We start from the raw sequence: 18,971 nt of genomic DNA on the forward strand, positions 1-18,971 counted from the left end.
TCCTCTGTGTGTGCTGAGGGTCGTCCCAGGTCCCAGGCTGGGCTCCAGGACCCTCGAGGCAGGCTGCCAGGCCTGACTTAAAAATCATGTTGGGAGGCTGTGGTTCTCAGACTTCACCCTGCTGCCACCTTCTATGGAGGGGATGGAGGGGATGGGGAGGCTACAGGCCGAGGTCACCAAAGTGGCGGTGATGCAGGGAAAGCGGTGTGGGTTCACACTGGTCACATCCTGATGGCCACCAAGTCTCCTCAACCTTGGTCAAGGCAAGGACTCTGGGGTAGCAGCCAGTTCTGGGCCACTTGACCAGAACATTCTTGTCAAGGGCCTGAGGGAGGCCAGGGGCCTCCACTGCCCTGGGGACACCACCAGTCCAGTCAGCACCTGGAGGCCAGCCCAGAAGTGTGAGCCCCGAGGCTGCCCTTAGAACCTTCCAGAAAGCTGCCCCTCAGTGACAGAACTGCTTAATGATCCAGAAAACTCACGTAATTGATCAGGTGCCATCATAACTGCAACTGAAAGCCAGGAGCCAGCACTGAACTCATGCTTTTAGGCTAATTGGAGTTCCCTGTCCCCGGGGCTCTGTGTCCTCATCAGCGGGTGGCTCAGCCGTACACTGCAGCGGGATCCACCTCTACGGCCTTGCCTCACCCCTCCCCTATCCAGGACAGGATACTGAGAGCTGTCTTCATGTCAGGCAAGGGGTCCAACTGCTTGATAAGGACTACATCATGGTCCTCCACACGTGTGGAATGGAGTCTAGCAGGTGGTTAGCAAAGCTGAGGGCATGGAACTTGGTCTTTAGAGATTCCAGGAGATGGAGGGGGAATTTCAAGATGGGTTCAGGCTCCCCTAGGGTATCTCATCTGCCAGAGCCCAAGACCCTCTGGGCCCTGATCCTGGTGTGGGCCCCTCTGCCTGGCCACAGGAAACCCCAACCCTCCACTGTGTTGTTGGCTTGGTGGGTGACTTGGGGCTAGGTCAGCCTGGTACTGTTGCCCAAGTCTGCATCAGAGTTGAGTTGGCAGGTTGCTGTGAGATGGCTGACAATACCAGCCTCTCTCTGGCAGTCTCCCCTGGATCTGGATTTTTCCCTGGAGAAGGGGGTGGGGGGATGGGGGAGGGAGCACTGTTTCCACTGTCCCTCACCCTGCACATATTTCCAGGGCCAGAGCATCCCCAAACCAGCCTGAACCTTCAACTGCTGGGGTGCCTTGGCGGGTAAGGTGTAGGGTCCTGGTGCCCTGGGGCTGTGGTACCTGCCCACCCTGCAGCTTCTGACACCCTGAGTAGGGGAACATCAACATGCAAATGGCCTCCATAACTCTGTCCAGCATAGTCCTGGAAGGTCACCCATCCTCAGCAGGCCACCATAAAAGGGCTTAGAGCGGGTTGGCCAGCCCACCATGCACCTTGCAAATAACATACATGGGTGGTGGCACAAAGCTGACCTCTTCCCCATCCAGCTTATATATATTTTATTGTTTGTTTTTTACAGAAAGGAAGGGAGAGGGATAGAGTTAGAAACATCTATGAGAGAGAAATATCAATTAGCTGCCTCCTGCACATCCTCTACTGGGGATGTGCCCACAACTAAGGTCCATGCCCTTGACTGGAATTGAATCTGAGACCCCTCTGTCTGCAGGCCAATGCTCTATCCACTGAGCCAAACCGGTTAGGTCTGAATGGCACACATTTCTTAGCACAATCAGACCAAAAATCCTAGACCATCATTGTCAGAGGGGACATGTGGACATCATCAGAACTCACTGGTGACTACTCTGTGCTGGCAGAATTTTTGTAAAACACAGTGAGCTGCCATCTCACACCTTCCAGAACCACTTGTTTTTAAGAAAAAGTGTTCACAAGTAGGTGGAGAAGTCACCCTTTTGCACAGCCAGTGGGGCAGTCACTGTGGCAAACAGTCTGGTGGTTCCTCAAAAAATGACACAATCCCCACAGGACCCTGCACTCCGGCTTCCAGGTGGATGGGCACCCGAGTGAACTGAGGACAGACTCAGCTCCCGCACAGCACGGCCACCGCAGCATGTTCACAACGGCCCAAAGGAGCAGCCTGTCTCAGCGGGTAAACACCATGAGGTCCGTCCAGAAGGTGGACTGTTTATTATTCAGACTTAAAAAAGGACATTCTGACACCTGCTACTACATGGATGAACCTTGAGGACATGCTTAGTGACAAGTCACAAAAGGCTGTTTGTTGGCTGCCTGAATCTCGGATGAAGGTAAGAAAGTGTGCCCTACCCAGGATGGGCCCTTATTTCTGGGCCTCATGCAGTCAGAGGGACCGTTACCCAGGGTGGGATGAGGCCCAGTGGGACCTGAGGCCCAGTGGGACTAAGGACCATGGCAGATGGGGTGTTCGCTGGCATGACAGTGGCCTCAGGGAGGGAACCAGAATCCAGGGCCCTTGGGGATGCTCCCTATCCTGGGGTGCCTGGCCAGGTGACGGGATGAGATACCTTGTCACCTGGAATTCAGTTTTCATTACAGTCATCTCAAATTTCAGTCCTTATTGCTGGCGGGCACTTGCATTTTTGCTTATCTAAGGGAGTCTTCTTCCTTGCCCTCTAACACTGGCTCCCCAAGAAAGTGTGTTAGTGTGTGAGACAATCAGCCACTAGAGCTGGAATGTTCTGTGCTGGGAGGCTGTTCTGCATCCAGGAGGGTCTGGGAGACACCCCCATTTTCTCAGTCCTCCACCCACACCCATCCCGGATGAGAGCCACACGCAGTGCTGCTGGCCCTGATTCATCCAGCATTTTCTGAACGCCTGCTGTGTGCCAGGAGCACAAGGACCCTGGGTCATTTGAGGTGGGGAGGCCCGGAGAACCCAAGCTTGGGGATTGGTAGGTGGCAGGGAGTTATAGAAAGTTCTGGAGCAGTGGACAGTGATATAACCTAGTATCTCTATGAACAGTTAGTCAAGCACCGTGTTGGCAGTTGTGATGGAGTCAAGGTGGGCAGAGTGAACTTGAATGGGGGGGGGGGTCGGCCCTGCATCTTTCTGGGTGACCAGAGGGAAGCTCTTTCAGAGCCGTGGCACCTGGCACTGGGTCTTGGAGAGAGGAGGAGTTCTCTGGTTTCAGTTGCCTGCCCACAGCCAGGGAACATGAGGTCTGTCCTCCAGATCCCCATCAGACACACCTGTCTGACTTCCCCAGGGCGCACACCACGGGAAAGCACGCTCCGGGGCTGGTATGGACAGACGCCACTTTTTGGAGGCGGGAGGTGCTGCTGTGTTTCCCTGAGTGAACAAAGGGCCACCACTCTCCCGGGCTGGAGGGGAATCTTGGAGTGGAACAGGGGTAAGTATGGGGATAATTTTTGACCAAAATCTCTCCCTGGTGTCAGCCTCCATCTCCTCCCCTGGCACAGAAAGGGGAAGTACAGTGGTTATTTCCAGCACCCATGCCTTGTGGCCATTTGAGCTTTTGTGTCCCAGCCTGGGAAGTGGGTTCAATCCTCCCTAGTGGTTCGCTGGCGTTGCGGGGAGCAGGGAGCGGCCAGGGCGGGGGCAGGACGATGGAGCCGGGCCGGGATGGGTGTGGCCTGGGCCGGCTGGGATCCTGCCTCCTGCGCGTGGCACCAGCCGTTCAGTGCCCGCAGCACCGGTTCCCCACAGCACCGGCCGGTAACTTCGGGATGGGGTTTGTGCGGGCCCTGTGGCTGGGCCTGGCGTTGGCGCTGGGACCCGTGCCCGCCGGGGGCCACCCGCAGCCGTGTGGCGCCCTGGCGCGCCTGGGGGGCTCCGTGCGCCTGGGCGCCCTCCTGCCCCGCGCACCCGCCGCCCGAGCCCGCGCCCGCACCGCCCTGGCCCGCGCCGTCCTGGAGCACCGGCTACCGCACAACCTGAGCTTGGACCTGGTGGCCGCCGAGACCCCCGCCCGCAACCCCGCCTCGCTGGCCCTGGGCTTGTGCCAGACGCTGGCGGCGCCGGGCGTGGTGGCCGTGCTCGCCTTCCCCGAGGCGCGGCCGGAGCTGCTGCAGCTGCACTTCCTGGCGGCCGCCACCGAGACCCCCGTGCTCAGCCTGCTGCGGCGGGAGGCGCGCGCGCCCCTCGGCGCCCCGGTACGCACGGCGCCGGCATGTGGACCAGGGAGGCTCCGGGACGGGAGATCCTGAGGTGCGGGGACCCGGGTCCCTGGGACCCGCGGAACGGATGGACTTCTGGACCGCAAATGCAGGCGTCCCGGGGATGCCTAGCAGTCCGATGACGGCGCCGCTGGGTCCCAGCGGATCCCAGAACATGGGAACCAGAGGCAGGAGTCCAGGGGCTCAGAAGCCTAGAGCCCTGGTCCCTCGGTTCCGGGACCCTTGGGGACTTTTCTGGACCAGGGAATACAGAAGCCTGAGGATGCCCCCTTTGGGGCATGGAACTCGGGGGCAGACCCTTTCCCTGAGCCGTGGTGGTGGGCTCCCGCCACTGCAGCCACCCTTTGGCCCCAGGCCCCAGCCCAGTCCTTGAGAGTGGCCCCTTCCAGGGCCAAGGGCAGCTCTCGGTTTCCACCAGGCGGGACCATGGCTCTGAGAAGGGTCTCCCGCTTTGCTCTCTGGGGGTGGGTCGCCCTTCTTGGGTCCTCAGGCCACTCTCCAAAGTCCCCACCCCCACCCCCATCCTCCTTTGCACACTCTCCACCTTTTTTGGAGTTTATTTTCTAGATACACCCCCATCCCCACCACCGGCCCAGATCTGGGGTGAAGATTTTAAAAAATGAGATGAGGCGAGAAGGGTGACAGGCAGGGCTCAGGGGACCATGTTGTGCCCCAGGAAAAGAGCCCCCCATACACACCTCCTAGGCCCAGCAGAGAGGAACATGGATCTGGTGGGAGCCGCCCTCCCTCCCAAACCACCTTAAAGCTGCTCCAGGACTTCTTTCTCCCCTGGGAGGGGAGACCCCGACCCTGGAAGAGGCCACCAACCCCGCTGTCACTGCTGGGGGCTCATTTTCCTACCTCTGCCTCCTCCCCATAGAAGATGCAGGACTCAAATCTAGGCCTGTGGCGCCCTCTGCTGCCGCCTTCTAAGAACTGCGCCCCTACAGTAGGAACTGTCGGGGGTTTTTGTGGGGACGAACTGAACAGCTGTGCCCAGCCTGTCCCCCAGCACTGGGTGCCCCGTCCTCAGGCAGGCAACATCCCACCCTTAGGTGTCTGTCAAAGCTCTCCCCTCTTTCTTTTTCTTTCTTTTCTTTTTTTTTTTTTTTTAAAGCTCTCCCCTCTTTCACAGGCTGATCAAATCTAGAACTTTCTGGGTGCCATGGGGCACAAGGAACCCCTTAGCCCCTGGTTTGCCTGGCTCAGGGGCGGTGATGTGTAGGAGTCGTAAGAGGAAGCACTCTAGCCTGGCTCCCAGCATGAAGTCATCAGCCAGTGTGTGATCATGAAGCCTTAGTCCTGACTCTTGAGGGGTTCCCAGACAGGAGGGGTGGGTGAGGTCAGGACTGTGGTGAATGAGGGATTGGTGGTTGCCTGAGTTGTGAGGGTGGATGGGAATGTCTAAATAGAGGAGGGGGCAGAGGGGCTGAGTTTTGAAGAATGTGTAGGAGTTGACTGACAGAGAGAAAGAGAAGTATTCCAGATTGGGAATGGCACATGCAGAAATCCTCCAAGTGGGATGGATGCTCTCAGGGTGGCCAGAGACACAGCAGAAGGCCCTAACTGTCAGGCCAGGGAGGCTGGGCTTAGTGCTGATGGCCGTGGGGAACCACAGGAGGGTTTGGAGCAGAGGTGGGCTGGGAGGAGACAGGCATGAGGTCTCATTATCGCGACGGCCTCAGTTTATCGAACACCTAGTGGTGGGGGTGGGAAGGACATGGTGGTCACCAGCCCTAACTGTGACCACCCCCCCCCAGAACCCGTTTCACCTCCAGCTGCACTGGGCCAGCCCCCTGGAGACGCTGCTGGAGGTGCTGGTGTCGGTGCTGCGGGCCCATGCCTGGGAGGACACCGGCCTGGTGCTCTGCCGCATGCGGGCCCCTGGGGGCCTGGTGGCACTCTGGACAAGCCGGGCTGGCAGGGCCCCGAAGCTGGTGCTGGACGTGAGCCGAGCGGACGCCGGCGACGCGGGGTTGCAGGCCGGCCTTTCCCTCCTGGGGGCGCCGGAGGGAGGCTCAGCCCCGGTACCCGCGGCCGTGCTCCTCGGCTGTGACCTGGCCCGTGCCCGTCGGGTGCTGGAGGCCGTCCCGCCCGGGCCCCGCTGGTTGCTAGGGACGCCGCTGCCTGCGGAGGCCCTGCCCACGGAGGGCCTGCCGCCGGGGCTGCTGGCACTGGGCGAGGTGGCTCGACCCTCCCTGGAGGCCACCATCCACGACGCGGTGGAGCTGATGGCGCGGGCGCTGGGCAGCGCGGCCCGCGTGCAGCCCGAGCACATCCTTCGCTCCGCCGCCGCCAACTGCGACGGCCCGAAGCCAGCCACACTCCGGTCCTCCGGCCACTTCTTGGCACAGTGAGTGGGGGCCCTGCTGTGGGAAGGGGTGCAGCTTCCGCGTGGCGCTGCCTCTGTCTGGGGCAACATTACTGGGCACCTGTTGTGCCAGGCACTGTGGCCTCACGAGAGGGTGGCTTTGTCCCCGTCTTGGTGGGAACAGGCCTGAGAAAGGAATTCTGGTGGAGGGCGTGCTTGGCTCTGGGAGAAGCGGGAGAGGTCAGCGGGCATGTGTCTCTGCCTGATGCCAGGGGAGGGCTAGAGGGTGGACAGCACCTCAGAGCCAGGGGGCGCTGTCTGGGCGTTCAAACTGGGTGGTCAGCATTGACTTCATGTCCCTGCTGGTAGAGATCTGGTGTGTGCATTCACAGTGGTCCCTGGTACATGCTGAGAGCTTTGCTGGGGGGACTACCACTACTCGATGCCTGTTTGCCCCCCACCTTCTGCCAGGTTCCTGAGCAACACATCCTTCCAGGGCCGCACAGGGCCAGTGTGGGTGACCAGCTCCTCCCAGGTGCACATGTCCCGGCACTTCCAGGTGTGGAGCCTGCGCCAGGACCCGCTGGGCACCCCAGCCTGGGCCACGCTGGGCAGCTGGCGGGATGGGAGGCTGGAGTTGGAGCCAGGGGGTGCTGCCATGCGGCCCCCATCCCCGCTGGGGGCCCGGGTCCGGCCGAAGCTGCGTGTGGTGACCCTGGTGGAGCATCCGTTTGTGTTTGCCCGAGAGCCAGACGAGGATGGGCAGTGCCCAGCAGGACAGTTGTGCCTGGCCCCTGGCACCAACGACTCCGCCACCCTGGACGCACTGTTTGCTGCCCTGGCCAACGGCTCTGTGTCCCGTGCTCTGCGCAAGTGTTGCTATGGCTACTGCATTGACCTGCTGGAGCGCCTGGCAGAGGACACGCCCTTTGACTTTGAGCTGTACATCGTGGGCGATGGCAAGTACGGTGCCCTGCGGGATGGCCGCTGGACTGGCCTGGTGGGTGACCTGCTAGCTGGCAGGGCCCACATGGCAGTCACCAGCTTTAGCATCAACTCGGCCCGCCTGAAGGTGGTGGACTTCAGCAGCCCCTTCTTCTCCACCAGCCTGGGCATCATGGTGCGGGCGAGAGACACGGCCTCCCCGCTCGGGGCCTTTATGTGGCCGCTGCACTGGTCCATGTGGCTGGGCGTCTTTGCCGCCCTGCACCTCACCGCGCTCTTCCTCACGCTGTATGAGTGGTGCAGCCCCTATGGCCTCACACCCCGCGGCCGGAACCGCGGCACCGTTTTCTCCTACTCCTCGGCCCTCAACCTCTGCTACGCCATCCTGTTTGGACGCACAGTGTCCAGCAAGACACCCAAGTGCCCCACCGGGCGTCTGCTCATGAACCTGTGGGCCATCTTCTGCCTGCTCGTGCTGTCCAGCTACACGGCCAACCTGGCTGCCGTCATGGTCGGGGACAAGACTTTCGAGGAGCTGTCTGGGATTCACGACCCCAAGGTGGCTGGCTGTGGGGGCTGTGGCCAGAGCTGGGGGGGTTGCCCACTCACATGCTACCCATCCCGAGACCCAACCACATGTGGCCATTTACTCGAGCAAACATTTATTGAGCACCTGTGGTGTGCCAGGCACTGGGGACACAGCGGGGACAAAATAGGTGACAATCCCCCTCCCTGGTGGAGACATGGCAAGAATCAAGCTAGAGAGAGAAGCAAAACAGATAGTGAGTGCCAGGGACAAAAATAAGGCAGAGGAGGGACACAGGAGTGTTTTCTCAAATGGAGGTCAGAAATTCCTCTGGGAGGGGGTGACATGAGGGACTTTTATATAGACATGAGAGAGGAGAGGGCACAGCCCCCGTGCAAAGGCCCTGTGGCAGGACCTTGCCTGGTATTGTTGGGGTGTTGGAGGAACATCCAGGAGAAAGAGGAAGCAGAAGGAGGGAGGGAGGTGAGGTCAGGGAGGTAACAGAGTGGGCAGGTCGTGCAGGGCCTATGGATGCAGGAGGCCCTGGGCTTCTAAAGTAGTTCCCTCTGAGATGAAACTTCTGGGGCCCTGGGGGGCTGTGGCAGAGCAGGGGTGTGCCCCAGTCTACACATTTTTACTTTTAAAAACTTTTATTTATGTATTTAAAATATTTTTATTGATTTCAGACAGGGAGAGGGAGATATAGAATCATCAATGATTTATATAATTTCATCTTAAATACTTGGAATTTTTACAAATATTAGACCCATTTTCCCAGTTTGATTCATTTGCAGATTGTAGAAATCTCTGAGCTCTTGAGTTCCTTCTCATTTATTTCCTTGTGTCTATTGAAGAAATAGTTGGGTTTTTATTGTTCATAGCATCTCCTACTGTTTGAATCTGGCTGATTGCATCCTCTAAGGCAGTGGTTCTCAACCTTTTTAATGTTGCGACCCTTTAATATACAGTTCCTCATGTTGTGGTGACTCCCAACCATAAAATTTTTGTTGCTACTTCATAACTGTAATTTTGCTACTGTTAATGAATCATAATGTAAATATCTGTGTTTTCGGATTGTCTTAGGCAATCCTGCTAGCGGTTCTCAACCTGTATGTCTCAAACCGCTGCTGTAGAGCCTAAAACCATCGGAAAACACAGATATTTGCATTACGATTCATTAACAGTAGCAAAATTAGTTATTTGCCCTTGACCAGAAAATTAAGTCCTGTGACCCTTTGATGTGAAGGCTAACCACCCCAGACCAGGGCATGGTTGTGGGTGTTCTTAGGCAGGGCTGACCCCACAGGATTTGCAGGACAGGCCATGGGATGAAAGGAGGGAGAACAAGGAGCCCTGGAGGCAGTGGAGGAAGTCTGGAGTTCAGGGCCACGTCTGTGTGATGGATTTCGGGTAGCGTCTGCCCACAGGGGACACTAGGTCATGTCTGGGGTATTTGTGGTTTCACAGGGGGGGCACTCCTGGCATTGTGAGGATGCGGCCAGAGATGCTGCTCTACACTTGCAGTGCCTGGGACAACCCTCCACAGAAAATGACCTGGCCTCATGTCAGCAGGGAGGGGAGACGCTGGTAGAGAGCTTTGGGCCAGGGTGGGAGGCCAGAGCAGTCGGGTGGGAATGCAGGTGAGTGCAGAGAAGGGCCTGGCACTGACCACTCACCTGCCCACAGCTGCACCACCCGCCCCAGGGCTTCCGCTTTGGCACTGTGTGGGAGAGCAGTGCAGAGGCCTACATCAAGAAGAGCTTCCCTGAGATGCACGCGCACATGCGGCAGCACAGCGTACCCACAACACCCCACGGCGTTGCCATGCTCACGTGAGGCCAGGGCGGACAGCAGGATTGGGGGGCGGGGAGGAGGCAGGGAGGCCTTGCAGGGCAGGTGTTCACCCCCTCCACATCCCCACAGGAGCGACCCCCCCAAGCTCAATGCTTTCATCATGGACAAGTCGCTCCTGGACTATGAGGTCTCCATCGACGCCGACTGCAAACTGCTGACTGTGGGCAAGCCCTTTGCCATTGAGGGTGAGAGGCCGCTGAGACCAGTGACCCCGCAGCAGCAGGGAGCCACTGAGGGCTCAACGTGGGCACAGCTCCCCTGGGCTGTGTCCAGTCTGGCCCCAACCCAATTCCTGGCCTTCATCAGGTTATGGCATTGGACTCCCTCAGAATTCACCGCTCACCTCCAACCTGTCCGAGTTCATCAGCCGCTACAAGTCCTCTGGCTTCATCGATCTGTTGCATGACAAGTGGTACAAGATGGTACCTTGCGGGAAGCGGGTGTTCGCTGTCACAGAGGTGGGACAGGGCCTGGGATACAGCGTGGGGGTAGGTGTGGGGGCCCTGAGCCTGTGGGTTGAGGTGGCCAACCCCCTGATCGTAAGATGTGTATTTGTCTGCTTTTGTGCAGTCCTATTCATTCTACAAAATTCCAGCTCCTTAGAACCTTGCTCCAAAATATGGAGGCCTGGCCTCCCAATCCAACTGTACAGCCCCAGGTCTGTCTCTGGCCCAAACTGTCCTCCAGGCCAGGGCTCCCCAAGGGTCTACCATGACCATGAAGGGCTTGTGCCTGTGTCCCACCTCTGCAGACCCTGCAGATGGGCATCTACCACTTCTCCGGTCTCTTTGTGCTGCTTTGCCTGGGCCTGGGTAGTGCCCTGCTCAGCTCTCTGGGGGAGCACATCTTCTACCACCTGGTGCTGCCCTGTATCCGGAGGGGTAACAGGTTGCAGTACTGGCTACACACGAGTCAGGTGAGGAGATATCACAGGATGGGCAAGCATGGGCAACCTCCCAACCTGACCCAACACAGCCTCTGTCTGGCTCACAGAGAATCCACCTCGCCCTCAACACGGAGCCTGTGGACAAGCAGAAAGAACCTGAGCCAAGGTAAGGGGCTCCCACTCCACCAGCTCCTACACTCGCCTCAGGCCTGCCATTTTACACCTGCAGAGCCGAACCACTAAGTCCATGCCCCCTACCCCTCACAGCCTCTTAGGAACCCTGACCCCAGAAAGCAGAGGGACCACCCGTTCCTTGGGGGATACTGATCCAGCCCCATCCATCCTCTGTTCCCAGGGATCTGGAGAAGCAACCAGACAGACCAACTGCCCGCTCAGGCCAGGGCAACTGGACACGGGTGTGCCAGGCCATGGTAAGGGAGCGTCATCTGCACCTCCTTCGGGAGCCAGCCTTGGCCACTGCTCCATCAGGAGTGGGCACAGATGTGGAGGGCAACCGGCCACCCGAGGGTCCCATCCAGCTCTGCTCCAACGGCCAGCCACCCACCATGCTGCCCACTGGTGCCCCACGCCCAGGGGAGCTGGAGGAACTGGAGCAGCACATTGCGGATGCACGTTCAAGGCTCCGCCAGGCGCTGGTGCGGCGTGGGGAGCTCCTGGCCCAGCTCCCAGGTGGCAGCTGCGATGGGCCCCTGTGCCTGCTCTAGGCCTCCAGTGGCCTCCACCTGCTTCATCGCTGGGAGTTGGCCATGCCATACCACACCCCGCCCACTTGGCTTTGCATGAGGGCGAATCCTGCAGGAGCTAATCCCAGAACCTGGTGCATGAAGACACTGGCTAGGTGCTGTCAACAGACAGTTTATTCTATATACAAACACAATTTTGTACACTGCAATTAAATAGAATGGAATGAGCACTCTGCAGTCCTCACCGAGTGACATAGTTGGGCTGCTGGCTCTCTCCAGCAGGAGCAAGGCTGGACCCTAGCGCCTGGTTGCTGTTTTTGACAGTTGACGCCCACACACTGTGTCCCTGTGCCAATACCCCAGCCCTGGCACGCATATGTGGGGGCAGGGGCTGTGGAAAAGGCACTGCGCACAACAGAGCACCAGCTGAGTGCCCAGGACAGCGAGGGAGCCCCACCAGTGTTCACCTGGCTCAGAGACGTGCTAGGCTCTCCCCCTAGATACAGTTTGCTCCAGACCTTACTCCAACCCCTTCCAGAGCCTTCTATGGAGACCCCCACCCCTTTTCCTGCCCTAGCTCATCAGCCTGCCTTGATTTGCTGGCTGAGGGGACCCACCACAAATGTGGCAGGGACAGGCTGTGGGCAAGCCCCACACCCGGGGGAGAGAAGCCCACCCCTGGGCAAACCAGATGGACCCCAACCCAAGGCCAACTGGGCAATCCCAGACACCAGGGACAGCCTCCCTGATCCCCAAGGGCCCGGCCAGGTCACACCCAGCTGGCCTGGCAGCCAGGGACAGAGGCACTCAGCTGCCCAGGACTTAGGAGCCAATTTCCGAAGGTTCATCTGTTGGGGCTGGGGACTCAGGGATGGGCCCACTCACTCCAGCAGCCAGAGGGCCTGTGTCAGGTGTTGGGGAGTCGCTTGGGGGCACACTGTCCGGGGGGGCTTGGAGGCCCCGAGGGAATCCCCCACCCGGGCTCAGAGGGCTAGCTGCCCTCCGCTCCAGAAGGGAGGCGCTCAGGCCAGACAGGAAAGAGGCGTCTGTGATGATGGCAGCTGTCTCTGCCATCCAGCCCAGATCACTACTGGCCGCGGCAGCCACCGAGGCTGCCGCAGCTACCAGGGAGCTGGGCGCTTCAGCTACAGGCCTGGGGACACCACCAGCCCCCAGTGAGCCGGGGTCCAGGGCGGGAGGCTGGCTGGCAGGGTCAGGTGCAGCGGCCGGGGCGCCCCCGTTGTTGTTGAGGTCATCCGGCAGCGCCGTGGGGGTACCAGGGCCCAGCGGTGGTGTCTGTAGCAACATCTCCTGGATGCGGATCTGCTGCAGGATGGCGGGCAGCTCATAGTGGTGGAAGAAGTAGATCATGGAATGCTGGAGGGAGAGTGGGCGTGGGTCAGGCCCAGCAGAGCCAGACCTCCCAGGGGCTGGACCTTGAGTAGGCGGGCCCCTCACCTGGATGAAGAGCCAGGAGGTGACGAGGGCCAGACTGCTGTACTGCCCGTTGAAGCGGTAGTGGTAGGCATAGAAGGCGAAGTGGTACAGGTAGAAGAACCTGCAGGGGGCACAGTGAGGTGCCGCCAGCCCATATCCCACCCTGGCCCCGCCTGCACCCCCGTGGCACTCACCGCAGCCAGTGCCTCTTGCTGGTGTTGGTGTGGCAGCAAATGGCATCATACTGGTCAGCCAGCCACACGATGAGGATGATGTAGAAGGCGGTGGTGGTGTCATTGAAGAACTCCGACATGATAGCCTCCATCCCTGCAGGAGACGGTGGGCTGCGGTGGGCATGGTGGGAAGGCCAGGAACAGGGGAGGTGGGTAGGGACTGGGTGAGAAGGCAGAATGGTGGGCAGAGAGGTCCTCACCCACGAGGGCCAGGATGACAGTCAGCAGGGGCGCTGCAGGGAAGGCGATGGCCATGTTCATCTCCAGCATCTGCAGCAGGTCCACTGCGGGCAGAGGGTGGCGGGCGGGCAGACCGGGTGAGGCGCCCCTTGGGGGGTGGGGTGGGCAGGGGGCCATGGGGGCCTGAGGCTGACCCCACCTTTCCTCCCGCCACCAGGCTGGGAGACTCACCAATGAAGACAAAGATCTGGTGATGGGAGTAGCGGAGCAGCATGGACACGCTCAGGGTCTGTAAGGGAAGGCGTGTAGGCTAGGGAAGGCCACCTGCCCCACACCCTCTGCCCAGCCTGTATCAGGGCACTCACGAAGATGACCATGATGATGAAGGCAGCCAGATAGGATGCTCGGGCCATCCACATGCTCACAAATCGGTAGTGCTCGCCTGACACCACGTTCCGCAGGAAGCCTACACAGGAAGGCTGTGAGCACCACGGTCTGCCCTCCAGCCCCCAGCACTGTGCCCCACACCCTCCCAGCCCTGGTCCCAATCACACCCTTGTTCTCCTCGTTCTCGGCCAGACCCTTCACACTGGACATGAGGATGTCATCATAGCCCAGGAACTCGGCCAGCAGCAGGCGGCTGAAGCGGTCCCCGAAGCACTGGTCCCGTGTGGGATCTGTGGTGGCACACCAAAAGGGGCGCACCTGGTAAGGCCCCACTGGCCTATATCCATCCCCCTGGGCAATGCTGTGATGGTCAGGCCCTGGGGGATGGTCCCAGACCTCAGTCTTTTAAAAAATATATTCTTACTAGAGGCCCAGTGCACAAAATTCATGTACTTGGGTGGGGGGGGGGGTCCCCTCAGCCCAGCCTGCACCCTCTCGCAGTCCTGGAGCCCTTGGGGGGATGTCTAACTGCCAGCTTAGGGAAGAAGGCTGAGCCCGGCAGTAGGACATCCTTAGTGCTGCCGCAGAGGCGGAAGAGGCTCCGGTCACTGCTGCTGCACTCATTAGCCGAGAGCCTGCCTCTTGGCTGAGCAGCGCTCCCCCTGTTGGAGTGCACTGACCACCAGGGGGCAGCTCCTGCTTTGAACATCTCCCCCTGGTGGTCAGTGTGCGTCATAGCGACCGGTGGTTCCACAGTTCGGTCTATTTGCATATTAGCCTTTTATTATATAGGACTGATTTCAGAGAGGGAGAGTGATGGAAATATCGATGATGAGAATCACTAATCTGCTGCCTCTGCACGCCCCCCATTGGGGATCAAGTCTGAAACCCAGGCATGTATCCTGATCAAGAATCAAACTGTGACCTCCTGGTTCATGCGTTGATGCTCTATTACTGACCACACTGGCTGGGCCAGGCCAGACCTCCATCTTTAAGTGCTTCTGGATCACTCCCTACTATGGCCCTCCCCAGGGTGACTCACCCAGGGTGACTACCATGACCGGGATGCTGAGCCGCTGTCGCGTGGCCTGGGACAGGCGCAGGAAGCCGTACTCCAGCGAGTACTCCACAATGTACTCATCCTGTGGCCATACTGTGGGTGAGAATGGCGTTAGCCTCAGAGCCTCAGCCAACCCCACCTCCCTCCTTCAGAGGCGGGGCCAGAGAGGGAGTGTGACCAGCGCCCAGGAGCACCTCTATTGCCTCACATGCTGCTGACAGACAGGGAGAGGGACGCTCGGAGTGGCCATTCTCCATGTCCAAGGGTGTGACTCCCCCTGACATCTTGGCAACACATACCTTTTGAGGGTGTCTCAGGGAAGGGGAACTCCTGGCTATCATTCAGGGCCTCAGGGCCACCGGGCGGCTTGAACACCTTGGGCTCAATGTCCAACTCAAACTGTGGGTCACCAGGAGACAGGGTGTCAGTGGGCCCTCGTCTGGCACAGAGGCCCCTCTCCTGCCACCTGGAAGGAGATGCACTCCGCCCTGTCCACTGTAACCCCAGCCTCAGCCAGAATGCCCTCCACCTCTGGGGCGGAAGGGCCTCTGACCGGCGTCTCATGAGAAGACCCTCACTCAGCACCAAAATCCTGGCCATCTCCAGGTGCGTGTCTGTGCCCCGAAGTTGGGGATGGGGCCCCACACACCCACCCTGCGGGCAGCCGTGTCATCTGGGCTCTCAGCCCAAACCCTCCGGGAGCCTCCTCAGCACCCCCAGAATGAGGCCAGCCCTTTCAGATAACAGTCTGCTGTGCAGCACCCACATCCCATCCCGAGGCGAGTGCCAGGCCTCGGGTCCAGAGTTTCCCCAACAGTGACGTCCTTCTGCACACTCACCTGGATGGAGTGGTTCCCAAACATCTCCATGGTCAGCTCCTCCTCCTCCTCCTCCAGCTCCAGGCCACCAGGCTCTGGGAAGCTGCTGCGACCACTGTCACAAAACTGCAGGAAGACTGGCGCACGGCTCGAGTTCTGCTGTACTTCCACGCGCAGGACGCCCTCTCGTGGCCACTTGTCACGCACATGCTCCAGGCAGTTGATAGGAGATCGGGAGAACACGATGTGGATATAGGCCAGGACGAAGAGCACGAACAGGGCCTGGGGGCAGGGGCCCCACCGGAAAGTGAGGCCTGAGCTTTGTTGGGGAAGGAAGGGAACCCCAGGGCTCTGAGGTTCCCTAAGCTCCAAACCCACCGTCCTCTCCTGGCAATAAGGGTCTTGCGGGTGTCACTGGTCCAGGATCCTGACCACCTGCTCTATGAGCCAGGAGGAGGCACTCTCATGTGCGTGTGGAACTAATTGCTCCTTGGGAGGCCCAGCCCAGGTGCCACCACCCCTGGGCCACCTGCTGGGCTCCCACTGTCCCCAAGAGGCCTGCCCAGCTGCCTCACACTCTGCCCTGTCCTCACAGTGCCCCTGACATCACCAGCTAAAAACAGCCAGCCTTGCCCGCTGAGCACTCTGCACCCCTCCCATGATGACAGGGCCAGCTTGCTCTGCCTCTCTGAGACAGTTTCTCCATTAGTGAAACGGGGATGGCAGGGGTCTCATCTGGTGGTCCTATCCTCAGGGGGTGGCGCCAGGGGATGCTGCGGCTCAGCACTCCAGTGATCAGGACAGCCCCCACAAAGAGCAAGTGGCCTGATATCAGAAGTGCTGAGGAGGGTCCCTGCCCTAAGTCACCAACAGCAACTTCTGCCCGACTCAAAGTGCATCCAAGGGACCTCCATTTGGATCTACTTAGGAACACCCTCCTCCCCAAGAACTCACCTCTGACAATCTTGTTTCTCAGGGGGCCCAGTTGGATAAGTGTTACTTTCCCAGCCTGGAGGCCATGTCTACGGCATCACCCCATGCATCCCAACCACTGCCCTACCCTGGGGGAAAGGGCCCAGCTGGTCCCATGTGGTGCCAGCCTTCCCAGGAAAAATGAATGTCAGGGAACTGGCGACGCCAGGGGCTACTCAGTCAGAGACTGGGGTGACCCCTCGGCGGGGCCAGCACACAAGCTCCTACCGAATGACTCCTCTCCAGGACCAGCTCACTGTGTGGGCCAGAACCACAGATTGGAAAAGCCTGGGCCACAGAGACCAGAGCTCAAAGTCTTTCTCTGCCCTCTGACAGGGACACTGATACTCAGGCAGCTGGTGAGTTGCCCATGGCTACACAACCACCAAAACCCCATCCCTATGGGGCCATGAGCCCCAAAGGGTAGTACCAATGCCAGCTGTAGACACCTGGCCTCCCCTCTGGAGTCTGCTCTGCAAAGTGGGCAAAGGCCAGGTCATGAAGGCACCGACTCCTGGCTGGCAGCAGTGGCTGCGACCTGAGGATGGGAGAGGCCCACCTCTGAGCACACTGCTGCGCGCCTGGATCCAGCCAGCCTAGTCTCCCCAGTTGCGTAAGCTCCAAGATCTCTCTTGGGCCAATGTAAGCTGTTCCTTCACTTGCAGACAACAGTGCCACCGAAGGATGGAGATTAGAGCATCACCAAGAGCTCAGCAGACAGACATTGCAGCACCTGGTCGTTCAGGTCTCAGCAGAACAGCTGAGGCCTCCGAGAGGTGAGGATGGGGCTGGGTGAGGCAGTGTGGGAGGCCTCCTACAAGCCAGCTTGCACCCCAGCCTTTCTTTCCAACATGGTGTCTGGGGACCACTAAGCTGGTGATGGGAGTTAAGTGCAGGGGGCGGGGCCTGGGACCCATAGCTGTGGCAGGAAGCACTCAGTTAACCTGGAAGCCTCCATGTTCAGCTCCCAGCCCCGCTCTCCAGGCCCTGGGGCCGGCAGCAACCCAAGTGCCTCCACATCTAGCATTAGAACCCAAAGCTGGCTTGGCGATGCCTGCGCCCCAGCCCCTCCCTGGCAGTGCTCTGATGGCAAACCAAATGCCTGTTTCTCCCTTTTCTCAGCCTGGCCAAGCAACAACTGGAACCATCCCTCCACTAAGGAACCCAGAACCCTGGTGCCCAGTGAGCTCTGGGCCCACACTGAGCGAGCCAGCCCACTTCTTGGAGGAACCCAGATCAATGGCGGTCCTTCCTGAGCTGCACACATGGTTGAACCCTCTATGCCACCTGAGGGAGGGTGGGAGGGAGGTTTGTGTACAGCCCCTTGCTATGACATGAGTAATAGCAATGGCTGTGACTTTGTCACTAACCCTGGCGAGGTGACCTCAGCTAGATCACATTCCTCTGTAAGGCTAAGAGGAGGAAGAGTTGGGGTATGGGACTGGTGGAAGGTCCCAAAGAGGGGAAGAGCCCAAAAAAGGGGATGCAGAAGGAAGAGACGGAAGGGGGAGCACATTTCTAGTGCGGGTGGGTGGTCCTAGGGTGTGGCGTAAGGGGAACAGTGTGTGTCTGGAATCTTTCCCAGTTTGAGGACTGGGGACGTGGGCCAGGTCAGGTAAGAGAGGGCAGGATTGGGGGGAGGGGCGGAAGGGGTGTCCTCCCAAGGCTGAGGATCCCACGTGCATAGTAGCGCTGGCAGGGGGTCCTAGGCAGGTCAGAACAAGGCTCCAGGCCTCCGGGAATTGGGCCATCAGAGGAAGAGTGAGGCCGAGCATGGTGCTGCTTGGAGAGGACCGGGAGTTCCTGGAGTCGGGATCAGGTACCACCCACAGGGCGAGACTTGGGTCTTCCGAGGGTGAAGTGTCAGAAAAGGGGGTCAGGAGCTAGGGCGGCAGATAAAAGGGGAGGGTACCCAACGGATCGGACCCGGTCTAGACCTCCAAGTGAAGGGGGCTGGCTGTCCTGGGCGGGACCGGGGTCAGAGGTTGCCAGTCTGGGGGGAGGATCCGGCCGTTGGTCAAGAGTCGGGGGTCGGGGCCACGGTCACCTTGAGCAACACGAAGAACTCGAAGAGACGGCGGAAGGCGGGTGGGAAGAGCCGCGAGTAGGTGACTGCCATCTTGAAGAAGAGCGCGTGGAAGAGCCGGTCGCGCACGTTGATGAGCGGGTTGGGGTTTAGGTTGGGGGTGCGGGGCCCGCGCGCCGGGGCAGGGCCGCCGCCGTTGGGCCCGGGCCCCGGGGCTCCGGGCGCCGCGTGCTCCGACATGCCGCCCAGCGTCGCACCCTAACGGCCCGCGGGTCCCCGAGGGCGCCTCCCGGCCGCCATCGGCCGTCCTCTCCGCCGCCGCGCTCCTCAGGGCCCCAGGGCCGCCGCCGCCGCCATCTTCCGCCTCCACGGCCCTGCTGACGCCAGCGAGTCGCAACACCGGAAAGAGCGGCCCTTCCACGCCCGCGGGGAACGTAGGGATGCCGGCGGAGGGCCCGCGGCGGCCCCGCCCTCTCACCCGGGCGCGCCGGGGGGCGGGGCTGCGGCGGCCCGGTCTTTTAC

At 60.0% G+C, this 18,971-nt stretch overlaps 2 protein-coding genes across 5 annotated transcripts; one reads left to right on the forward strand and one right to left on the reverse strand.

Moving 5' to 3' along the window:
* The first annotated feature begins 119 nt into the window (after positions 1 to 119).
* GRIN3B (glutamate ionotropic receptor NMDA type subunit 3B) lies at positions 120 to 11,362 on the forward strand. Of its 3 annotated transcripts, none has more exons than XM_084883759.1 (10): positions 120 to 2,240; positions 3,180 to 4,086; positions 5,871 to 6,463; positions 6,893 to 7,925; positions 9,579 to 9,724; positions 9,816 to 9,931; positions 10,053 to 10,204; positions 10,498 to 10,662; positions 10,740 to 10,798; positions 10,988 to 11,362. In XM_084883759.1, exons 2-10 carry the CDS (start codon positions 3,427 to 3,429, stop codon positions 11,355 to 11,357), a joined length of 3,294 nt encoding a protein of 1,097 aa, XP_084739885.1. In that variant the 5' UTR covers positions 120 to 2,240; positions 3,180 to 3,426; the 3' UTR covers positions 11,358 to 11,362. The 3 variants fall into 3 exon arrangements, with proteins under 3 accessions (XP_084739885.1, XP_084739884.1, XP_084739886.1); XM_084883758.1 differs by having other exon boundaries at positions 120 to 1,218; positions 1,960 to 2,240; positions 10,053 to 10,662; XM_084883760.1 differs by lacking the exon at positions 3,180 to 4,086 and having other exon boundaries at positions 10,053 to 10,662.
* A 130-nt stretch (positions 11,363 to 11,492) lies between these two features.
* Positions 11,493 to 18,844, reverse strand: TMEM259 (transmembrane protein 259). Of its 2 annotated transcripts, none has more exons than XM_084883762.1 (11): positions 18,471 to 18,844; positions 15,473 to 15,733; positions 14,933 to 15,032; positions 14,616 to 14,726; positions 13,741 to 13,863; positions 13,552 to 13,652; positions 13,418 to 13,475; positions 13,207 to 13,287; positions 12,968 to 13,100; positions 12,795 to 12,894; positions 11,493 to 12,713 (listed from the first exon to the last, which is right to left on the reverse strand). In XM_084883762.1, exons 1-11 carry the CDS (start codon positions 18,687 to 18,689, stop codon positions 12,159 to 12,161), a joined length of 1,842 nt encoding a protein of 613 aa, XP_084739888.1. In that variant the 5' UTR covers positions 18,690 to 18,844; the 3' UTR covers positions 11,493 to 12,158. The 2 variants fall into 2 exon arrangements, with proteins under 2 accessions (XP_084739888.1, XP_084739887.1); XM_084883761.1 differs by having other exon boundaries at positions 13,207 to 13,290; positions 18,471 to 18,843.
* Positions 18,845 to 18,971: the final 127 nt, after the last annotated feature.

The sequence above is a fragment of the Pipistrellus hanaki genome (genome assembly GCF_964339955.1).
Source record: "Pipistrellus hanaki genome assembly, chromosome: 5".
Taxonomy (NCBI): domain Eukaryota; kingdom Metazoa; phylum Chordata; class Mammalia; order Chiroptera; family Vespertilionidae; genus Pipistrellus; species Pipistrellus hanaki.

Bases quoted from the DNA above. Each gene is read 5' to 3' on its own strand.
- GRIN3B (XM_084883758.1), top strand. From the start codon at position 3,427: ATGCCTTGTGGCCATTTGAGCTTTTGTGTCCCAGCCTGGGAAGTGGGT. The intron at 7,926-9,578 runs GTGGCTGGCTGT...ACCTGCCCACAG, and splicing joins CTGGGATTCACGACCCCAAG to CTGCACCACCCGCCCCAGGG. The intron at 9,932-10,052 runs GTGAGAGGCCGC...GGCCTTCATCAG, and splicing joins CAAGCCCTTTGCCATTGAGG to GTTATGGCATTGGACTCCCT.
- TMEM259 (XM_084883761.1), bottom strand. From the start codon at position 18,689: ATGTCGGAGCACGCGGCGCCCGGAGCCCCGGGGCCCGGGCCCAACGGC. The intron at 13,864-14,615 runs GTGAGTCACCCT...GTGCCACCACAG, and splicing joins GGTCATGGTAGTCACCCTGG to ATCCCACACGGGACCAGTGC. The intron at 12,895-12,967 runs GTGAGTGCCACG...TGCCCCCTGCAG, and splicing joins AGCAAGAGGCACTGGCTGCG to GTTCTTCTACCTGTACCACT.